This window comes from Xyrauchen texanus, chromosome 20 (genome assembly GCF_025860055.1).
Source record: "Xyrauchen texanus isolate HMW12.3.18 chromosome 20, RBS_HiC_50CHRs, whole genome shotgun sequence".
NCBI classification, from domain to species: Eukaryota; Metazoa; Chordata; class Actinopteri; order Cypriniformes; family Catostomidae; genus Xyrauchen; species Xyrauchen texanus.
The window spans coordinates 8,481,181-8,501,120 of NC_068295.1; the positions used below are offsets into that span (position 1 = coordinate 8,481,181).

The window sequence follows — 19,940 nt, forward strand, 5'->3', positions numbered from 1 at the left end:
AGGGCGCTATTGTGCCACTGGTGAATGTGACATCCACAGGAACAAACAATGCTGCTCTTTTGCTTGGTTTTGGTCTCAAAATTATCTTTGGAGGGCGGGTTTTGGAATGAGGGTGCATGGCTATTTCAATGCTTCAGAGCGCTACAGTATCTGTAATTTTTCCTGTTAATAATTTCAGCAGCAAGTCATGGTGTCAAAAAGGTCACCATTAAATAGATAAAATGTGCTAATAAAACATGAGTCAACATGTTTACACTGTTTAATTTCAATGCACTTTTATTAGAGTATTTGTGCACACAGAGCTTTATAATCTTATAGGTTAGACCTTATGAGACTAAGCTGGGTGGGAGAGTGAACTGTACTTTGACTAATGGCTGGACATTCTTTAAACAATGCAATGGAGAAATGAGCTTGAACATTTGAAGTGATGCACCAGAATCAGCAGATTAAAAAGACATCTTATAAAGTGCAAAACAATGTCTGAGGTCTTCATAAACCAGTGTTTCCAGCACATAAGTCATGCTGGAAAAGCTTGAAGGAATATGTTAAACCTAAAATTCACTCAAACAGCTTCCAGATGGCTTTTTGAACACTGCTTGACAATTTATTCTCTCATTTATATGCAGTCAACTTTATGAGACAACTGTCCCTGAACATTTAGTTGATGTCTTGGAGCAATATAAAAGAACACAAGTAATTTAGTAACTTGACATATAATGAGAAAATTAGTAAGCAAAATTTGATTTCATGATTGCTTCAAACCATTTAATTTGAAGTATGAGCATCAGATGACAAATAAATCAGTGCAATTATCAGTGAAACACAGTATAATGCCCCTAGTCATTCAAGTTCTATTCAAGCCATCTCTGTAAGCATGTTCAGCGTTTTAAACAGCGCATACAGACACATACACCATGAAACACGCACATTATCCTTCAGTCATGCACTCAATACAATGAAACCTTCGGAGACATGACAATAAAATCAATATAAGACAGGGCTACTTCTGCGTTGTCCTTCCACCCCGCCAGCTCAGGGTTGGTCATATAACTCTAATTCAGTTACACAAACCTGCATGAAATTAATCTAAGGAAAAACTCATTCACACTGGATACTTAGGTTAAAGAAATCCAGAGAAAGACATTCAACTCATATATTACTGACAATTCCTTAAATGCCATAATCCCACCACAAAGTGCTTATTTATACAAACAAGATTTAAATGAACACTAACAAGAATATTTAAATGTACTCTCTCTGAAACACAGGAAAAAGGCAAAAGGAAACTGACAAGAATTTGTATACTTTATATGTACATATACATTACATGGCGGCCAAAAGTTTGGAATTGGAGTTTATTTTTTTCTTATGGAAAGGAATTGGTACTTTTATTCACCAAAGTGGCATTCAACTGGTCAAAATGTATAGTCAGGACATTAATAACGTGAAAAACTGTCATTGCTCCACGTGCAGCAATGACAGTTTTGTAGACTTGTAGTGTACACCTTTGTATGAAGTCTTCAGTTTTTTGGCAATTTCAAGCATTGTATAGCCTTCATTCCTCTAAACAATGATTGACTGACACGTTTCTAGAGATTCTAGAGTTTCTTTTTTGCCATTTTAGAGCAAATATTGACCTTAAGACATGCCAGTCTATTGCACTGTGGCAACTCAACTCAAAACATTTTGATATAATGGCAAGTGGTGGTGGCAAAGTGGACTAAAGCACATAACTGTTAATCAGAAGGTCACTGGTTCAATCCCCACAGCCACCACCACTGTGTCCTTGAGCAAGGCACTCAACGGTTGCTCCGGGGGGGATTGTCCCTGTAATAAGTACACTGTAAGTCACTTCGGATAAAAGCGTCTGCCAAATGCATAAATGTAAATGTAAGTGATTTTCTAGAACTAAATTAGCAATTTAGCATTATTACACAAGGATAAGGTGTTGGAGTGATGGCTGCTGGTAATGGGGCCTGTCAAGATTTGATCAAAAATGACTTTTTTTCAAATAGTGATGGTGCTGTTTTTTACATCAGTAATGTCCAGACAATGCTTTGTGATCAGTTGAATGCCACTTTGGTGAATTAAAGTACCAATTTCCTTTCAAAACAGCAAAATCTGTACATTATTCCAAACGTTTGGTGTGTGTGTGTGTATGTATGTGTGTATATATATATATATATATATATATTACTCTGAATGATGCCAAAAAAAAAATATATATATATAGTGAGCAGCAGTGCTGTGGACAGAAACACCTTGTGGATGTGAGAGGTCAACAGAGAATGCCAGACTCGTTCGAACTGACATAGTCTACGGTAAATTAGATAACGCTCTGTGCAATTGTAGTGAGAAGAACATCATTTCAGTATGCTATTCTTAGATGCAGGTTGGCGTTGTTTTGGTGGCATGAGGGGGACCTACACAATATTAGGCAGGTGGTTTTAATGTTGTGGCTAATACACAAATATATATATATATATATATATATATATATATATATTCTGGGACCATTTCATTTCTTTATGACTGAAGGAGATAAAACATGATGTGCAACTGCTGCTTATTAAATTAGACCAGCAAAAGCTTGTGAGTGAAGTGTGTGTGTGTGTGTGTGTGTGTGTGTGTATGTTCCTGCGGACATAATCACATACAGGAAGTGTGAAAGAGATGCTTATTGGACTTTAGTGACAGCCTCATGAATGGACTCAGCAACATAGTCAATGTTCTTGGAGGTGAGGCCGCACATGTTGATGCGACCGCTCGCCATTAGATAAATGTGCTTTTCCTTCACCATATACTCCACCTGCTTAGCTGTAAAACAGAAAACAAAATAAATTCTAAAGTATGTAATAGTAATCTTGAAACACTTAAGTCATACTTAAAAATGTAAATGCCACTGCAACAAAATATCAAACCAAGAGGCATCTGCAACCAAATGCTATACCTTTTCAAATGCTATACCTTTTCTCACGCCTAACTTGATTTTTCTTAGCCATTTTTTCTATTACTTGGAACCATGTGGTGCCAAGGTCATTTATTGTGTAGGGCTGAAACGATAAGTCAACGTTATCGACCTGTCTGAGGAGAGGAAGAATTACACAGATCACAGTCCAGACGCACTCTAAACTTTCAGGTGATGTAGATCGCAAAGTATGAGGGAATTCTAATGCAAAAATGCAAAGTAAATACAGAAGCACTCTCGTTGTGGAATAAGTGGAGCTGGAGCAAAACTTGCGTGTCCAGCATCTTTAAAGGAAACACCCCGACGTTACATCTTAAATGCAGTTATATTTAATGCGTTATAGCTTTATTAAAGTCAAAATAATATGTAAGCAGATCATGTACATAACTACAAACTCCAAAACTGGCATTTTTCTGTGTGGTCAGCACCTCTTCTATGAGTTGCACAAATATCCCGATCTAAGGGGGAGAGATTGAAACTACATCCGGCTGATGCACACTCTGTCACGGGAATGCTCGTCCCACGAGCGTGCACGCTTGCTGCAGATAGATTATAATGTATTGACTCGTGACTTATTGAACATAATATATGTCACTGTGCATTTCTTATTGTGAAGAAAATTGGCAATACGCAGCTTTATTAATAAGAGAGAGTTTTTAGTTTTTTTGTGATTTAAAGATGGACTGAAGTGAACAGAAAGGTGAGAGAGGGTAGTCTTCACCCCATAATACACTGCAACAAAATACATTTTTGTTTTGGCTTGTTTTACAATATAAATATGTAAAACTCTTTTAAAACAACGTACATTATTTTTAGCAGCTGTACTGCTGAAGAAAAAAACTGTTATCTGAGAATGTTGAATATAAAGGAAAAAATACAAATGTTTTAAAATATCTAAAAATCCTTTAAAATGATGCATTGCCATGAGAAGCAGCATATAAGATATTTATACTTTCTTTTAGAGAATAGATCTTGAATATAAGTACTTTTAGTATTTACTGCATTTGCAGAATTATAACCAAGTGAAAAAATACACTTTTATACACTTACTGTAAAATACATTCACTTATTCTCTTAAAGGGGTCATGACATGGTTTTTTTTATTGTATTATTATGTTCCCTTAGGTGCAATTATAGTATTAATATATTTTTTTTTAAGAAAAACTTTTAAAATCTAGTGATTTATGACCTTTTCCCACCCTGTTTCTCATCCTCTGATTCAAACAGTCTGTTTTGGGGGCGTTTCCATTTAAGACTTCAGTGTTAACGCCCACTGTTATGATTGGCTAACGTCAGTGCCTATGTATCAATTATTGACGCTCCCAGCCAGAACAATATGCAAGTAAACTAAGTAAAAACACTGTGATTATTCATAATGAATGAAATTGCGCTTTAAAAAGTAGTTTAAAGTTTAAAATAGATTACTTACAGTTTGCGTCGTCGTTGTTCCCAGAATAGTCGGCACGGACTTATCTTTGAGCAACAGTTTTCTGGCAAAGCCAGCATCATATTGAGATTTGTTCTCAAAACAGTCATCCTTAAAATGTACAGAACAAACGCTTAAGTTAACACTGCCGTGACTGGAACGTCCGCAAAAAATAAACTGCATCCATTTTTCCCTGACGTCTGGATCTTTCGGCTGCTTATTCAGAGGTTTTGTTTGACCACAGCCAGGAACAGCACATCTGTGTGGCATCGTAATTTTCCTGTGCACAAGTAGTCTCTGTCAGAGCTCGCTGTCCATCGACTGAACACTTGTGAAGCGCACGGCGATACGAAATGAGCGTAGTTGTCTTGCGCTGGAGGCGGTCATATGCAAACGCTGTTACGTCACTTCTAACCGACACGTCACTTCTAACCATGAATCCAGAACGAGCTGTATTTTGAGTTTGATTAAATAAATGATTCGTTTAGAATGGGGAGGACGTCTTAAAATATTAAACTTGCAGGACGTTTACTTGCAGGATGATACAAAGACCTCTTATATACCAAAAGATCAAGGCAAATTTGGTTTCTCATGTCATGACCCCTTTAAATATCTTATATGTTGCTTCTCAATACATTTAGTATCTTGTTTTAAGGATTTTTAGAAGTTTTTATGTGGAAAACAATAGGATTTTTTGCAGTTAATTTATTTACTGAATGAAACTTATAAAAAGTATTTTTTCCCCCTTGATTCAGTTGAATGTCATTTAGAGGTATTTTTAAAAAAAAATTTTTTTCCTCTTTATTGTTAGTAAGCACATTTAATACAACCAGCAGGATAATCGTTTAAGAGCTAATGATTAATCGTTGCAATAATCACAGAATAGTCAAATAATCATTCTAACAATCATTAGATTAATCTTTAGTTGCAGCCCTATTATTGGGATTTATTATCGATTTAGTATTCGTTTCCTTGCACATAAGCAAATGCTAATCACGTTCAATTAAAAAGAGAGAATCCTCAATTTTTGGGCAACAGGATTTGGTGTAATTCTGAACATTAACTATAATAAACCATATAGACTTCGGTTTCATAAAAAAATAAAATAAATAAAAACAAAACAGGCTTTTAACCGGTTACCAACATTCAGATATAACGTTTTCACCAGGACCAATTGAAATGGATTTCGTTCATGTTTTTGGTAACGTTGTGGAAAACATTTTGCTTTTGGTTTTGGTTTTCAGTCCCTGCTTCAGACAGGTGTCCTTGCAGAGGAACCACAGGTGTAGTTCACCAAATAAACTATGGACATGTTCCACTAATGTTTGACAAACAGAAAGTGTGCAAATACAGTATATCAATACTATTCATTCTTTTAAACCTAACAAACATCTTTCTGAAATTGAAAGATATAGTTGTGCTCGCTTTAAATAAATGTCGCTTGGTATGATATTTTCTTATCCACGGCAATGATTTTCAAACTGTCTATGTTAAGTGTGATTTAAGTGTCCAAATTCTTTTGTGGCCACTGTATATAAACTTGATGACTTTAACCAAAAGTTTACACAAAGACAACTAATGAACTCCATTTTTATCTTCTATATATTCAGTATATATGGACTTATTCTCTTTGTGGTTTTTAATTACTAGCTTTGGAATTTACCATGTTTTAACATACAGGGTATTTCCAGCAGTGGATAGATGAATACACAAAGAGGGGAAGAGCTATAGATGGAGATGCTTACGGTTCAGTCCTGTGAAGCTGAACATGCCAATCTGTTCAGTGATGTGCTCCCAGATTCCTGGAGTTCCAAGGGCTATCAGTTTTTCCTTCAGCTGAGCACGCATCAACAGGACCCTATCTGCCATTGTCTTTACGTTGTCCTTCCTGTGGAGAGATACAAAAAAATCCAAACTATAATCACCTCTAGCCAAAATATTAAGAGAAGTAACATGGGTGAACCTCATGAATATGTTCAGATCAACAAGATCAAAATATATATTTTTTAACAAATATAAATACCTTTATTGTGTGAAAACAAAATGCTGATAAATTAGATGATAAATTGGAACATTTTAACTGCGTTTACCATTCAGCAAAGAGTTCAGGGCTGTTGAGTGTGATGGCAACCAGACGTGCACCCTGGGATGGAGGGTTGGACCATGTAATTCGAACAATCTTCTCCATTTGAGACAATACACGGTTTACATTCTCTTGGTCTTTGCCTACAATGGTCAGGTTCCCCACTCTCTCATCTGTGGAGTCAGGTTAAAAAAATCTAATCCTTCTGCACACAGATACAGCTAAGAACATCCAATTCACCCTCATCTTTCCATTTGAACCACTTACTGTACAGGCCAAAGTTCTTGGAGAATGACTGGGCACAGAACAATTCAAAACCCAGGGACACAAAGTAGCGAATAGCCCAAGCATCCTTCTCTAAATTTCCTGAGGCAAAACCCTGATAGGCTGAATCAAAGAAGGCAAATAGATTCTTCCGCTGAAGAGACAGGAAATTAGAAAAAATGAAAGTGAGCAAACAACATATTTACCTTTAAGAATGTTGCCATTTAAGAAGGCAAATTACAGATCCACTGGCACCCTTTTTAGGAACATTTTTAGGGTCCTGCATAATATTATTTTTGGCATTCTGTAATTACACAATAATTTTCTATTTATAATACTGTAAACAGTTCACATTTGGACAATAGTAGGCTGTAATTGAAGGCTGTAGTTGAGTCTTAAATGTCTTATTGGTAGATTATATGCAATTAAGATACATTTTTGTGCCATCTGATCCAATGTTTCTGAACCTGCCCTTTCACAGTCAGGTGATGTGGGGGTTGTTCTGAGTATCTCACCTTCATTATTTCAGCGATCTGCTTCCATTGTTCCTGGGTGGGGTCAGTACCAGTGGGGTTGTGAGCACAAGCATGCAGCACAAAGATGGAGTGATCAGGCGCACTCTGACAGGGATTAAACAGGAAAGACACTGTTTCAATCAGATAGTACAGATCAAATATTTATCTTTAAACGGATTATTGCGTTATGCCTTGTTCAAACAAAGTGCTCCACTGCTTAGGATTAAGTTTCAAGCAAAAAGTAATTTGTCTGTCCACAGTGAATGCGAAAATGCATTATGACAGAACACAATCACAGCCAACCAGAAGATATCTGATGAATAATATTTAGATATGTGGAACAGGAATTTGGACCAATAAGATTCCATTGTGGGCAGAGCTACAAAGCACAACACCGCAGAAATAGGATAGAACATAAGCGACTGACAAAATGTTATTTTGCTCATCACTTGTCATTTGATTTAGATTTTGTATCGGTTGTTTGCATTGCGCTTTATTAGCACACCAATTAGTGTTCCAAGAAAAAGGAAAAAATAATACAAGAAGCAAACCACAGCACTTTTTCCATGTTGACAATGCAAACTGATTTCAGACACTTCTTTCTGCACATAATAAAACAATTTTATATAACTTGTATCAATAGCTGATATATAAAACACTGAGAAGACCTTGTTTTGTTGAAGACAATGGAATGACGTAAACTGCTGCTAACCTCAAGGTCACCCAGAAAACCTGCCAGATCAAGTCCACGCTTCTCTGCGGCCCAATATTTGTACGGTCGGATATCCTCAAATCCAGCGTTAGAGAAAACTGCATTATGGTTCTCTAGAATGAAAGGCAACAAGCTTTCATGGAAATTGTATGGTGGTGCTAATTTAGCAATAGAGATGTTATAGGTAAGGAAGAAGTCCACTCAATCAGAATAGTGGAGATAACACATATATACAGTAAATGCAATTTTAGCAACACTTTACAATAAGGTTGTATTTGTTAACATTGCTTGAGTACATTAATTAACATGAAATAACAATGAACAATACTTTTTCAGCACTTATTGATCTTAGAATTATATCTTAAAATTATTATTAATTTGAATAATTTTTACTTTCATTTATTTAATTACGTTTTATTCTTATTTCTTTGTTGATTTTAAAGTGTATCTTATATTTTCTTTATAATTTTTTTATGTAAAGCACTTTCATTTGCTATTGTGTATGAAATGTGCTATATAAATAAACTTGACTTGCCTTAGTTCATCTTTATTCTTTAACATATACAAATACATTTTTAAAATATATATTTTTTTTAAACAATCTGAATTAAACATTGTATCTTTAAAAATTAATATTAATCAAGTTTACTAACAATTTACTAGCGTTAACAAATCCAACCTTATTGTAAAGTGTTACCAAATTTTGTTAAATATAAATCAAATCCTTTTATTTAATGGAACTTCATCTTTTGAGGCTAATAATGTAGCATAATAAATTACATATTAGAAATACAATTTCCTCAATGTAGTATTTCCTCTTTGCAATTAGGTCCAGTCCTCACCCCATGTGGGTGCAGACACATAAACTGGAGTTTTTGTGTTGTCGGTTCCATTGTACCACCGCCGAAGAAACTCTGCTCCAATCTTGAGAGCACCAGTACCACCTAAACACTGTACAGCTCCTACCTGCGATAAAAACATCAGAAACTTTGACATCAGAATGATCCTGGTTGAAACTAGAGAACATATGTAAACAAAGTCCAACATTTAACCTTCTGCCATTCCTATCAATGGCGGCTGAAACTTTGGATGGAGAAAAAAACCTCCTAGATGAACTTCTGATTGTAAAAGCTGTTAGAAGACATGCAAGTTCTTTAGTAGACTCTGCCTTCTCACATCACAGACATAAGCGAGATTTAGATTCTTACAGATTTTCAGATTTGTTCTTACAATATCATGCATTGTGCATTTTCTAAGAAAGTTACGAGCCAACTCATCAAAGTATATTTTGAAAATAATTTGGCACTTGGTGAGTTTTAATTTTGGACACTGTCTGAATGTAACATATGTGAAGCATTTAAACTTTGCCTAAAGCCAATGATTAAAAAACAAATTTGATTGTTTTGCATGTTATTAATACAGATGATCAAATCAAGCATATAATTACAGACCCTGTTCTCCTTGATGGCAGGACTGTCATCACCCAGGGCGATCTTAGATGCGCTGGAACGAAACTCCGGCAGGCCCAGGATGGGCAGGTACTCGTGGTTCAAACTATGATCTTCAGCGATTATCTTCTCCACTTTTCTCACCACAGGTAAAACCCAGGGCTGACATTCATCTGTCCTGTATGCTAAAGAGAAGAAGAGGGTGAGAATGTAAAAAATAAAGTAGGGATGCACAAATATGGACATTTTTGGCAGATACCGATACCAATTAAAAAACAAAAAAAAAAACATAAGCTGATACTGATATTTTGCCATCAGATCACTTTTACTTTGGAATTATGCTTTAAAAATGTACAAAGACGTACAAAAGCATGTAAATATTGCATGTTCTTAGGAGTGCAAACCCTTCTACATAATGTGATTATTATTATTTCTGGATTGTGCATTTAAATTCACAGAGTTTTTACAATGTGAGTTACTAATTAATTATAAATAAACCATCAGTTTTTCACATAGCCATTTTCATGCATATAACCGATGTGCCAATGGTTTTTAATTTGGTCAATAATTGGCCGATACATATCGGCAGCCGATACATCGGTGTATCCCTTAAAAATAAGACTCCTTAACAACAGAAAGGCAAAATTCTGATTAGCATTTTTCAGAATCCTGAATTTCAGTAATCAATAACAGTCCCTCCTTAACTGCTCCTTTTTATCAGATCAGGTCTTTGATTTATCTGTGAACTTTTACCTAAGGGCAACAGTTAAATTATTTGTCACCTTCTGAGAACAATTATTAGGATCTGTCTTATTGTTATTCCTCATATCAGTACATAACAACAGTACACTCAGCTAAATAGCATTCCTACGAATCTTCTGCAGATGTTTGTCCTCCTTTCTACAAAACTGACATGATTTAGTTACACATTGTAAATGGCTTTTGAAAGCACATGAAATCAGTGTTCTCTGTGTTGCTCAAGAGGGATTATCATTTCAGCGATGACGCTGAGAAAGGACCACATTTCAGGTGGGGGAGGTGTTCAAAAAAAACAGTCGACACAATCATGACTCAGGGATTTTGACTTTTCATCCTTGGCTTTAATGTGGCTCAAAACCACAGCAGTTGTGCGGTCTTAGAAGGGTGTCAGGAAACACAGAAGATAAAGATAATCCTTGCAGAATCCTCAGAGGTCAAGCTCTCCTAACACATATCAGGAATGACTACACAGCAGATGACGACTGACCCAACACAATAATACTGTTGACATAACACAATCTATTCATCCACAGTTAACTCCAATAGAAACAACCACAGCCGGAAGACTAACTTCAACCCTTGCTAAAGATATAAAACCTTTGATTGAGTAGTTAGTAGAGACAATTAGATACTATACAGCAGATACTATTTAATCAATATACGGTTGTGTCTTTTCAAGCCTTTCAATTTTCAAGACAAAATTATAATCTGAAGAACAAAGGGGTTGAGACTGACTATATATTTTCATGCTAGCTATATATTTAGAAACTCTAAATGCCTCTGGAGCTGACTGCAATGCCTTTAGTTTAATGTCAGATCACTGCACATATGCCTTTCCAGTCAAAAGATTGCACAAATTTCTTTATTATTACAAATTTTCAATTTGCAGAATAATAGTGAAGTCATCAAAGCGATCCAAACTGTCCAGAACTGCATTAATTTTGGGCCGAGATCTTGTATTGATGATGGGAGAGTCGAACCATTCTGTAAAGTCTTCTCCAGCACATCACAAACACTTTCAATGGGGTTAAGGTCAGGATTCTGTGGTGACCAATTAATGTGTGAAAATTATTCCTCATGCTCCCTGAATGACACTTTCACAATTTGAGCCCGATGAATCTTGGAATTGTTATCCTGGAATATGCCCTTGCCATCAGGTAAGAAAAAAATCCATTGATGGGATAACCTGGTCATCCAGTACATTCAGGATGTCAGCTGACTTCATTTTGTTGCCACATAATGTTGCTGAGACTAGACCTGACCAATTGAAGCAACCCCAGATCATAACACTGCCTCTAGAGGCTTGTACAGTGGACAGTAAAGTTTACACGCTGCACAGCTACTTACCAGATGGATACCTATACAATTGACAATAATGACAATAATTTGTCCCTTCTGTTTAAAAAATGAGACGCTAAACACTGCATCAGTTAGGGTTAAAAGGATTGTTGCCAGCTGAAACATATTAATCACAGCAATAATAATGCATAAGTCTATGACTAAGATTCTGCTTATTTTATTCTGTATGTGCCGATACCAATACTTTGGCACTTATTATGACATATTATGTCAGATCAGTATGCTTGCCATATGTCAATGGTGCTGTTTCATCTGTGATCATGTGCATGTGGCCATGTCTCATCATTATAAAAGCAATACAAAAAGTACAATAGTACAAAGTACAAAATTTGCCTTATTTCATCCCATTAAAGAAAAAAGACTGTATTTAAATGCAATTGAAAGGTGGGATCAAGTAACTTGTGAGTTTTCTTGTCACTGAAAGAGGATGAACGTAGTGTGCATGGGTTTTAAAACATGCAACTGTGTATATGCATGTTTATTTAGAGATAGACGTCTCATATGTGTGTGCATCTACTACAGTTAGACTCTGATACAAGATAAATATATGTATGATATGTGTGTTTATATAGGAATAATAATGCGCATCTCACCTCCGACTCCTAGATTCACCTTGTTTGGATTTTGATCTTCACGGAAATCTGCTGACAGCTTAAATACTGCGACAGGGGCAGCCTCCGGGACTTCAGCAAATATCGACATGGTACTGTGTTTATATTTGTGTAAATGAAAAGTAAAACGGTAGACCGATTGGCGAGTAACGGCGACTTGTTTAGTAGTGTGATGGACACAGACTGTCTTTAACCTTCAAATGTGGGATTTCGGCAATAGGGGACAGGCGTGCCCAAACTAACCAATAGAAATCAAGACCTCATGTTTGACTTCAGAATCAACTAATCATCTTCTAGTACAGGAAGTTCAAGCCTCTACGTCATGGAAGTACGCGCTCGGTATCACTGATAGGACCAATGACAAATCCCAAAGCTTTGAGTGACGTGAGTTTTGACCAATGGTAGAGCAGAGGGGGCGGAATCATTTGCTTCAATGGAAGCCTTGCTTCCATTCACACCCACAAAAATGGACCATTTACATCTTATTTGGTCGTGAAAAGAACTTCTCGCGCATGCGTATTGTGTTAAAGAAGCTTTCGCCTGTGCTCTTTTTGCTTGCATCTCAACGTATTAAAGATAGAAAGCATTAGAAACTTCAATAATATCAAGAAAATAACATTATTATTAACATTATCACTGAGTGACTATTTGCACTAGGTATAAATACATGCCACACAGTGAAGCAATTTGAACTAAAATAGTCTGGATGAAGCAAATAAATTAAAAACAAACTGCTCTTTTTGTCTGTACAATGGCTTAATGTGATAAGATAGTGTGTATGTACTTTTTCCTATGACCTGTGTTCTAATCCTCCTTTTGACCCAGTTTTCCCTATCCTGTTGCCAATTTTAATATTTTTCTTCAATACTGTTTATAATAATAAATACAATTAATATATTATGTGATAGGTGGGGTGTCTGTGGGACTTAGAATCAACTCACTGCTGTGATGCCCTGTTAGTTTTTAACTAGAGGTGCAAATAGTATCTGTCTAACACTATCTGCATTTAGTGCAAATATGATGCTATTTACACTTAGTGCAAATAGCCTCTGCCTTTTTATTATTATGATTATTATTATTAAGAAATCCTGTTGTCTTCTTGAAATCTCATATAGCATCCCATGTTTCTTGGATACAGTAATATTTTGACAGAAGTTCATGTTAAGGTACATATTAGCCTACTTTAAATCTTAGATTCTGTTATTGTGACTTAATTGACATTAATAGTAATTCATGAATTAAAAAGTGTTTATGTTGAAAGAAAAACTAGCTGCTGTTTAAAGACATTTATCTCTTTTAGAAATTGATAATATCTAACCAATTTTGTTGAGATTTTGTTTGTGTTCTGCAGCTCGCTCATTTACAGTCAAATTGCAAAGAAAAAAGCAAACAAATGTGCCCCAACTCAAGATATACATCCACTGAAGTGCAGATGCAATCTTTGTTTATTAAAATATAAAGTTGCATCTGAGTGGATTAGAACCCGGGGATTATTTTACAATGGGAAAAATCTCACCGCTTGACCACCCAGACAAACTCTCATTGACTGAGCAGATTGATGTAACCTACTTCTCCATTATGTGTGTGTGTGTGTGTGTGTGTGTGTGTGTGTGTGTGTGTGTGTGTGTGTGTGTGTGTGTGTGTGTGTGTGTGTGTGTGTGTGTGTGTGTGTGTGTGTGTGTGTGTGTGTGTGTGTGTGTGTGTGTGTGTGTGTGTGTGTGTGTGTGTGTGTGTGTGTGTGTGTGAGCGTGTATTTATCACTTTGTGGGGACCAAATGTCCCCATAAGGATAGTAAAACCCGAAATTTTTGACCTTGTGGGGACATTTTGTCGGTCCCCATGAGGAAAACAGCTTATAAATCATACTAAATTATGTTTTTTGAAAATGTAAAAATGCAGAAAGTTTTCTGTGAGGGTTAGGTTTAGGGGTAGGGTTAGGTTTAGGGGATAGAATATAAAGTTTGTACAGAATAAAAACCATTATGTCTATGGAAAGTCCCCATAAAACATGGAAACACAACATGTGTGTGTGTGTGTGTGTGTGTGTGTGTGTGTGTGTGTGTGTGTGTGTGTGTGTGTGTGTGTGTGTGTGTGTGTGTGTGAGCTTGTATTTATCACTTTGTGGGGACCAAATGTCCCCATAAGGATAGTAAAACCCGAAATTTTTGACCTTGTGGGGACATTTTGTCGGTCCCCATGAGGAAAACAGCTTATAAATCATACTAAATTATGTTTTTTGAAAATGTAAAAATGCAGAAAGTTTTCTGTGAGGGTTAGGTTTAGGGGTAGGGTTAGGTTTAGGGGATAGAATATAAAGTTTGTACAGTATAAAAACCATTATGTCTATGGAAAGTCCCCATAAAACATGGAAACACAACTCTGTGTGTGTGTGTGTGTGTGTGTGTGTGTGTGTGTGTGTGTGTGTGTGTGTGTGTGTGTGTGTGTGTGTGTGTGTGTGTGTGTGTGTGTGTGTTTGGCAGACACTACTGGAACTGCAAATGCGACTGGGTTTTATAGTCAGATGAAACAAAAAAATAGCTTTTTGGCCTCAAACACCAGAGATGGTTTAGGCACACACAAGATAAAGTACCCAATGCCCACAGTCAAATGTGGTGCTGCATCTTGAATGTTGTGGGGCTGTTTTTCTGCCAGAGGTCCTGTACATCTTTTTCGGATTCATGGCATCATGGACTCTTATCAAATACCAACAGATAAAAAAATCTAAATCAAAACCATTCTGAGGTGTTATTCTTCTCACCACAATTGTACAGAGCGGTTATCTGAGTTACCATAAACTTTGTCAGTTCAAACCAGTCTGGCCATTCTCTGTTAACGTCTCTCATCAACAAGGCATTTCCATCCGCAGAACTGCCGCTCACTGGATGATTTTTGTTTTTGGCACCATTCTGAGTAAACTCTAAAGACTGTTGTGCGTGAAAATCCCAGGAGATCAGCAGTTACAGAAATACTCAAACCAGCCTGTCTGGCACCAACAATCATTCATGCAATTATCTAATCAGCCAATCATTTGACAGCAGTTCAGTGCATAAAATCATGCAGATACGATCAGGAGCTTCAAATAATGTTCTAATCAACCATCAGAATGGGGAAAGTGTGACCATGGCATGATTGTTGGTGCAAGTTATGCTGGTTTGAATATTTCTGTAACTGCTGATCTCCTGGGATTTTCACACGCAACAGTCTCTAGAATTTATTCAGAATGATGCCAAAAACAAAAAACATCCAGTGAGCAGCAGTTCTGCATATTTCCAAAGTATATTTGCAAAAGACAATATTTATATATATATATATATATTTGTACATATGTATAATATTTTTACATGTATATTTGCAAAGACAAATAAATTGTAATCAACTAACGAGTTTGAGTTGATTTTCCTGAAAACAGGCATACAAAACAAATGTTTAGATCACAATTCTGCATGTTAAAATTCATAACACATTTTACAAATACAGAATATCTTGTTATATAATGAAGGGCCATATTAGGAAAAAATTATTTAAACCTTTAAATTATTACATCCACAAAATGATAACAGCACAAATGCATTTTGATATTGGTTTCAGCAATACTGGCCTTAACACGTTAAAGCTTTCAAATATTAGTCTATAATATTTTTTATGTGAACATTTTCATATTTATTTTAATTATTAAAAATAATAGTATTGTATTTACCGTTGATATTTCATTATACATTTGAAGAACGAAACAAAACTAATGCGTGTGTCCTAATAAGACCACATGGGGGCGGTCAAAGCTTTGCTACTCTCCACTTAGGAAACCGTTCTCGTGAGCTGTTTTGAAGTCGCTATTAGAAACGTAATTCAAGTCGAGGGAGGGAAGAGGGAAACATGAGCAGTATTTATACTCTTCTAGCAGTATTTATATTAGTAATGGAATATTTTATATGGTGTAGTATCCCTTGCTGCTTCATTTTTGTATTTTTTATTTTTTTGTCCATCATTAGTTTTTCAACATGTTTTGCATATTTTATTTGTGATTATTTATTTTTTTTATTATTATTTTTTTTTACAGTCAATATAGGTATGTGTTTTATTGACAGCCACACATAGTTGTCTTCCCTAAGTGCATCCTTAAAAGGGACATTTTTCGTCAGCCTCAGAGATCATATTTACTTTTCCTTTTCCTGACCTGCTATTAGTGAAAGAAATGATCCTGAAAAAGATATGAAAGTGACATCACCCTCTTAGAGATTTAGTGACAGCACCATCAGATAGCTAGCTAATCAACCTCAAATCACCTACGGTATACACAAGCCAGACCTGTATTTCAAGTTTGTGATTGTTTTTTTCTTCTTTTTAGTGTGTTGAAAAATTCAGCAAATTATAGTTTGTATTGTGAAAAGTACTTTGCAAATTCACGAGATTTCCTCTGTTGCTCAATTTACCAATAAAACATTCCACCATAGCCTATGTAATGCTCACGGCAGATACTTGATAAGATGATTCAGAATTAAATAAAACACAATACCTTTAAGGGTATTATTACAACTCCATATCTCTGTTGTGTGTAGGTGAGACCGATCTGTCATGGATCTGTATGCCCCCACAACCCCAGGAGATGTGGAGGGGCAACTCCTGCACCTGCACCATAACCTCCATCTCCCCCGTCTCTCAGCTGCATGGAGAAGATGTTTGCATTCTTTGCCAGTCAGTAAGGGTAGCATACCTATGTGTTAACTGTCAGCTTTGTAATTATGGGATTTGAAGCTTCCAGCACAAGGTTTGTTGGCCTGGGGGACAGACAGAGAGAGAGAGAGAGAAACAGAAACCACAGAAGTGTATGACACAGTGCCTCCTGGGGAATCATTAGCTGCTTAAGTCAAAAAAATCGGCTAATACCATATCAAAGAGACATGACCCAACAAATATAATAACGTTGTAACATTTCTAGAATAATATCAGCAAACACCTTGTTTATATATGGGGTTATATATACTGTGTATATTGCAGAGGTCAGCCATGTTTTGCATATATTTTGTCATAAATAAAAAACACAACAACATATAAATAAAAAAGAAAAAGAAAGTCATATAGAATGCTGCGTAATGAACAAGGTTTGAGACCAGATGCAACAAATGTAAAAACATTGTACCATTTGTGCAATAACACCAGCAAACACCTTGTTTTATGTGAAATTCTGCATTAACGGAATATTCTGTGTTGAATACAAGTTAAGCTCAATCGACAGCACTTTGCACACAAAAATTAATTTCGACTCTTCCCATTGTTTATGTTAAAAAAGCAAAATATTCACAGTAACTGTTACAGTAAGGCAATGGAAGTGAATGGGGCCAGTCCATAAACATTAAAATACACACTGTTTTATAAGTATAGTCACAAGACGTGGACATTATGCATGTTAATATGATTTTAGTGTGATAAAACAGTTTACCAGGGTTTACTGATGTTACATGTTCATGGCAACGAGGTGGTAATATTGAATATAACTTTACAGAGATAAGGTAAGTGTTTCTATCACACTAAAATCATGCTAAGATAATGTTTATAACTTACAAAATGTGGTTATACTTTTGAAACATTGTCTATTTTAGCCCCATTTACTTCCATTGTAAGCGACTCAGCGTAACCGCAATTTTAGCTTTTTTAGGAATAAACAAGGGCAACTGGATTAATGTTTATTACCACGAAGAATTATGCCTCAAAGGCTGTCAGTTGAACTGATCCTGGAACATTCCTTTAACAGATATGGCCTGCTATATTACTGTAAACAAAACCAAAACCATTTGGATCAGCTCATTTCTAATGTACACAACATAATGTTTAATATTCTTGAAGTATTCATTCAATTGTAGTTCTGAATAGCTTCCCAAAACCAGAGCCAAATTGATCACCTCCATTTCTCTGTTTCTGAACTACAAAAAGCCAACTAATGTACATGACATAGTACCCAAAAAGTAGAATTTGAGACGTTTTCTTGACTTCAAAAACAATCATGGACCATGACGGAACATCAGCAACTCATACCAAACATGTACACAGAGCGGCATTCCAGTGCAGGACCTTCTTGTGCTGTGCGTGTGTTACATTAGCCTCTCTGCCACAGGTCAGCGCACCTCGCTGAGTGAGGGTCTTTTTTTAAACTCTATGTCGGTTATTTTCTTTTCTGTTGCCAGTTTCATCAATTCTGTTTGATGGAGTTGACTGAAAGACCACCATGTTTTCCTCCATTGCATTCTAAGTTATGTGGAATGTGTATATGGGCCTGAGACATTGTCATTAAGAAGACCAACCGAGATCAGCTAGGTGGAGCTCGGTATATGCCTGGTAAAATATCATGAGAGATAGAGAGAATGAAAAAAGATAGCAGGAATAAAATACAGTAACAGGCCCTCTTAAGATCCAGAGTGGTCATGTTATGAGGTTACAGTGAGGCACTTACAATGGAAGGCAATGGGGCCCATTTTTGAAAGATTTAAAGGCAGAAAAGTGAAGTTTATCATTTTATTAAAGCACTTACATTGGGGGCCTGGGTAGCTCAGTGAGTATTGACGCTGACTACCACCCCTGGAGTCGCAAGTTTGAATCCAGGGCGTGCTGAGTGACTCCAGCCAGGTCTCCTAAGCAACCAAATTAGCCCAGTTGCTAGGGAGGGTAGAGTAGTTCTCTAAATACTCTAAACAGTGGTTCTTGCTCTCAATGGGTGCGTGGTAAGTTGTGTGTGGATTGCAGAGAGTAGCATGTGCCTCCACATGCACTGAGTCTCCGTGTTGACATGCACAACGAGCCACGTGATAAGATGTTTGGATTAACAGTCTCAGAAGTGGAGGCAGCTGAGACTTTTCCTCCACCACACGGACTGAGGTGAGTAACCGCGCCAACATGTGGACCTACAAAGTAGTGGGAATTGGGCATTCGAAATTGGGGAGAAAAGGGAAAAAAAAGCACTTACATTATTTCTTCTGATAAAACTGATATTTGTGCGGCGGACTGCTACACGGATACACTTCTAGTTTTTTTATACATATAAAATGTTACTGTAATAAGCATTAATATCACACTAAACTCATGTTAACATGCATATTGCTTACGTCTTGTGGCTGTACAATGGTGAGTATTTTAATGTTTGCGGATTGGTCCCACAAAAGTGCCTCATTGTAACCCAAATTTGTAAATATTCCTTTTATCTACACTTAAAATGTATAAAAGTCTTTGCATTACACAAAATATCAAACCAGATGGCATTTATTTTTAAAGAAAGATAGCACAAGCCCACTTTTCGAGCAAAGCATTTTACAAAAAAATATGTTCACTAGGTTTAAATCAACTGTAGTTAATGCAATGATATTCATGCATTTTCAAGTGTCCAAATACTTTTGGGGAACACTGTATTTCAGCTGACTGCACAGAAACTCATTATAGCTCATCAAGGATGTAACTTTGGGGAGACTAAATGTATTGTTTAGGAAAGAACTATTGGACAACCCATATCAAGCCCTAATCTAAATATGGAGGCATTTGATGTGATTATTGCCCTTTATCTCAGTGTGAATGAACTGACGTTTAAAGAAACATTCCAGGTTCAACACAAGTTAAGCACAATTGACAGCATTTATGGCATAATGTTGATTACCACAAAAAAATTACTTCGACTTGTTAATGTTAGCACAGGATAGTTCTAGCGGGAAGACTAGCAGCTGTACATCATCACACCATTAGCTGGGTTATTCCCAGCCAATCACATGTAAGCCATTGCTTTATAAGTCTACTCACAATCTATCACATTGCTGTT

General features: G+C 36.3%; 1 protein-coding gene across 1 annotated transcript; it reads right to left on the reverse strand.

Moving 5' to 3' along the window:
• Positions 1–258: 258 nt before the first annotated feature.
• On the reverse strand, positions 259–12,359 carry LOC127660279 (aspartate aminotransferase, cytoplasmic-like). The gene is made up of 9 exons (XM_052150410.1): positions 12,128–12,359; positions 9,420–9,601; positions 8,811–8,934; positions 7,969–8,081; positions 7,257–7,361; positions 6,745–6,895; positions 6,485–6,650; positions 6,140–6,282; positions 259–2,817 (listed from the first exon to the last, which is right to left on the reverse strand). Exons 1-9 carry the CDS (start codon positions 12,234–12,236, stop codon positions 2,678–2,680), a joined length of 1,233 nt encoding a protein of 410 aa, XP_052006370.1. The 5' UTR covers positions 12,237–12,359; the 3' UTR covers positions 259–2,677.
• Positions 12,360–19,940: the final 7,581 nt, after the last annotated feature.

What these genes read in the sequence shown, in the direction of transcription:
- LOC127660279 (XM_052150410.1), bottom strand. Translation starts at nt 12,236, where the DNA reads ATGTCGATATTTGCTGAAGTCCCGGAGGCTGCCCCTGTCGCAGTATTT. An exon ending in CCTGAACTCTTTGCTGAATG is followed by an intron (nt 6,283 to 6,484) that starts GTAAACGCAGTT and finishes ATCTCTCCACAG; the next exon opens with GAAGGACAACGTAAAGACAA. An exon ending in CAGCTTCACAGGACTGAACC is followed by an intron (nt 2,818 to 6,139) that starts GTAAGCATCTCC and finishes TCTGTTTTACAG; the next exon opens with CTAAGCAGGTGGAGTATATG.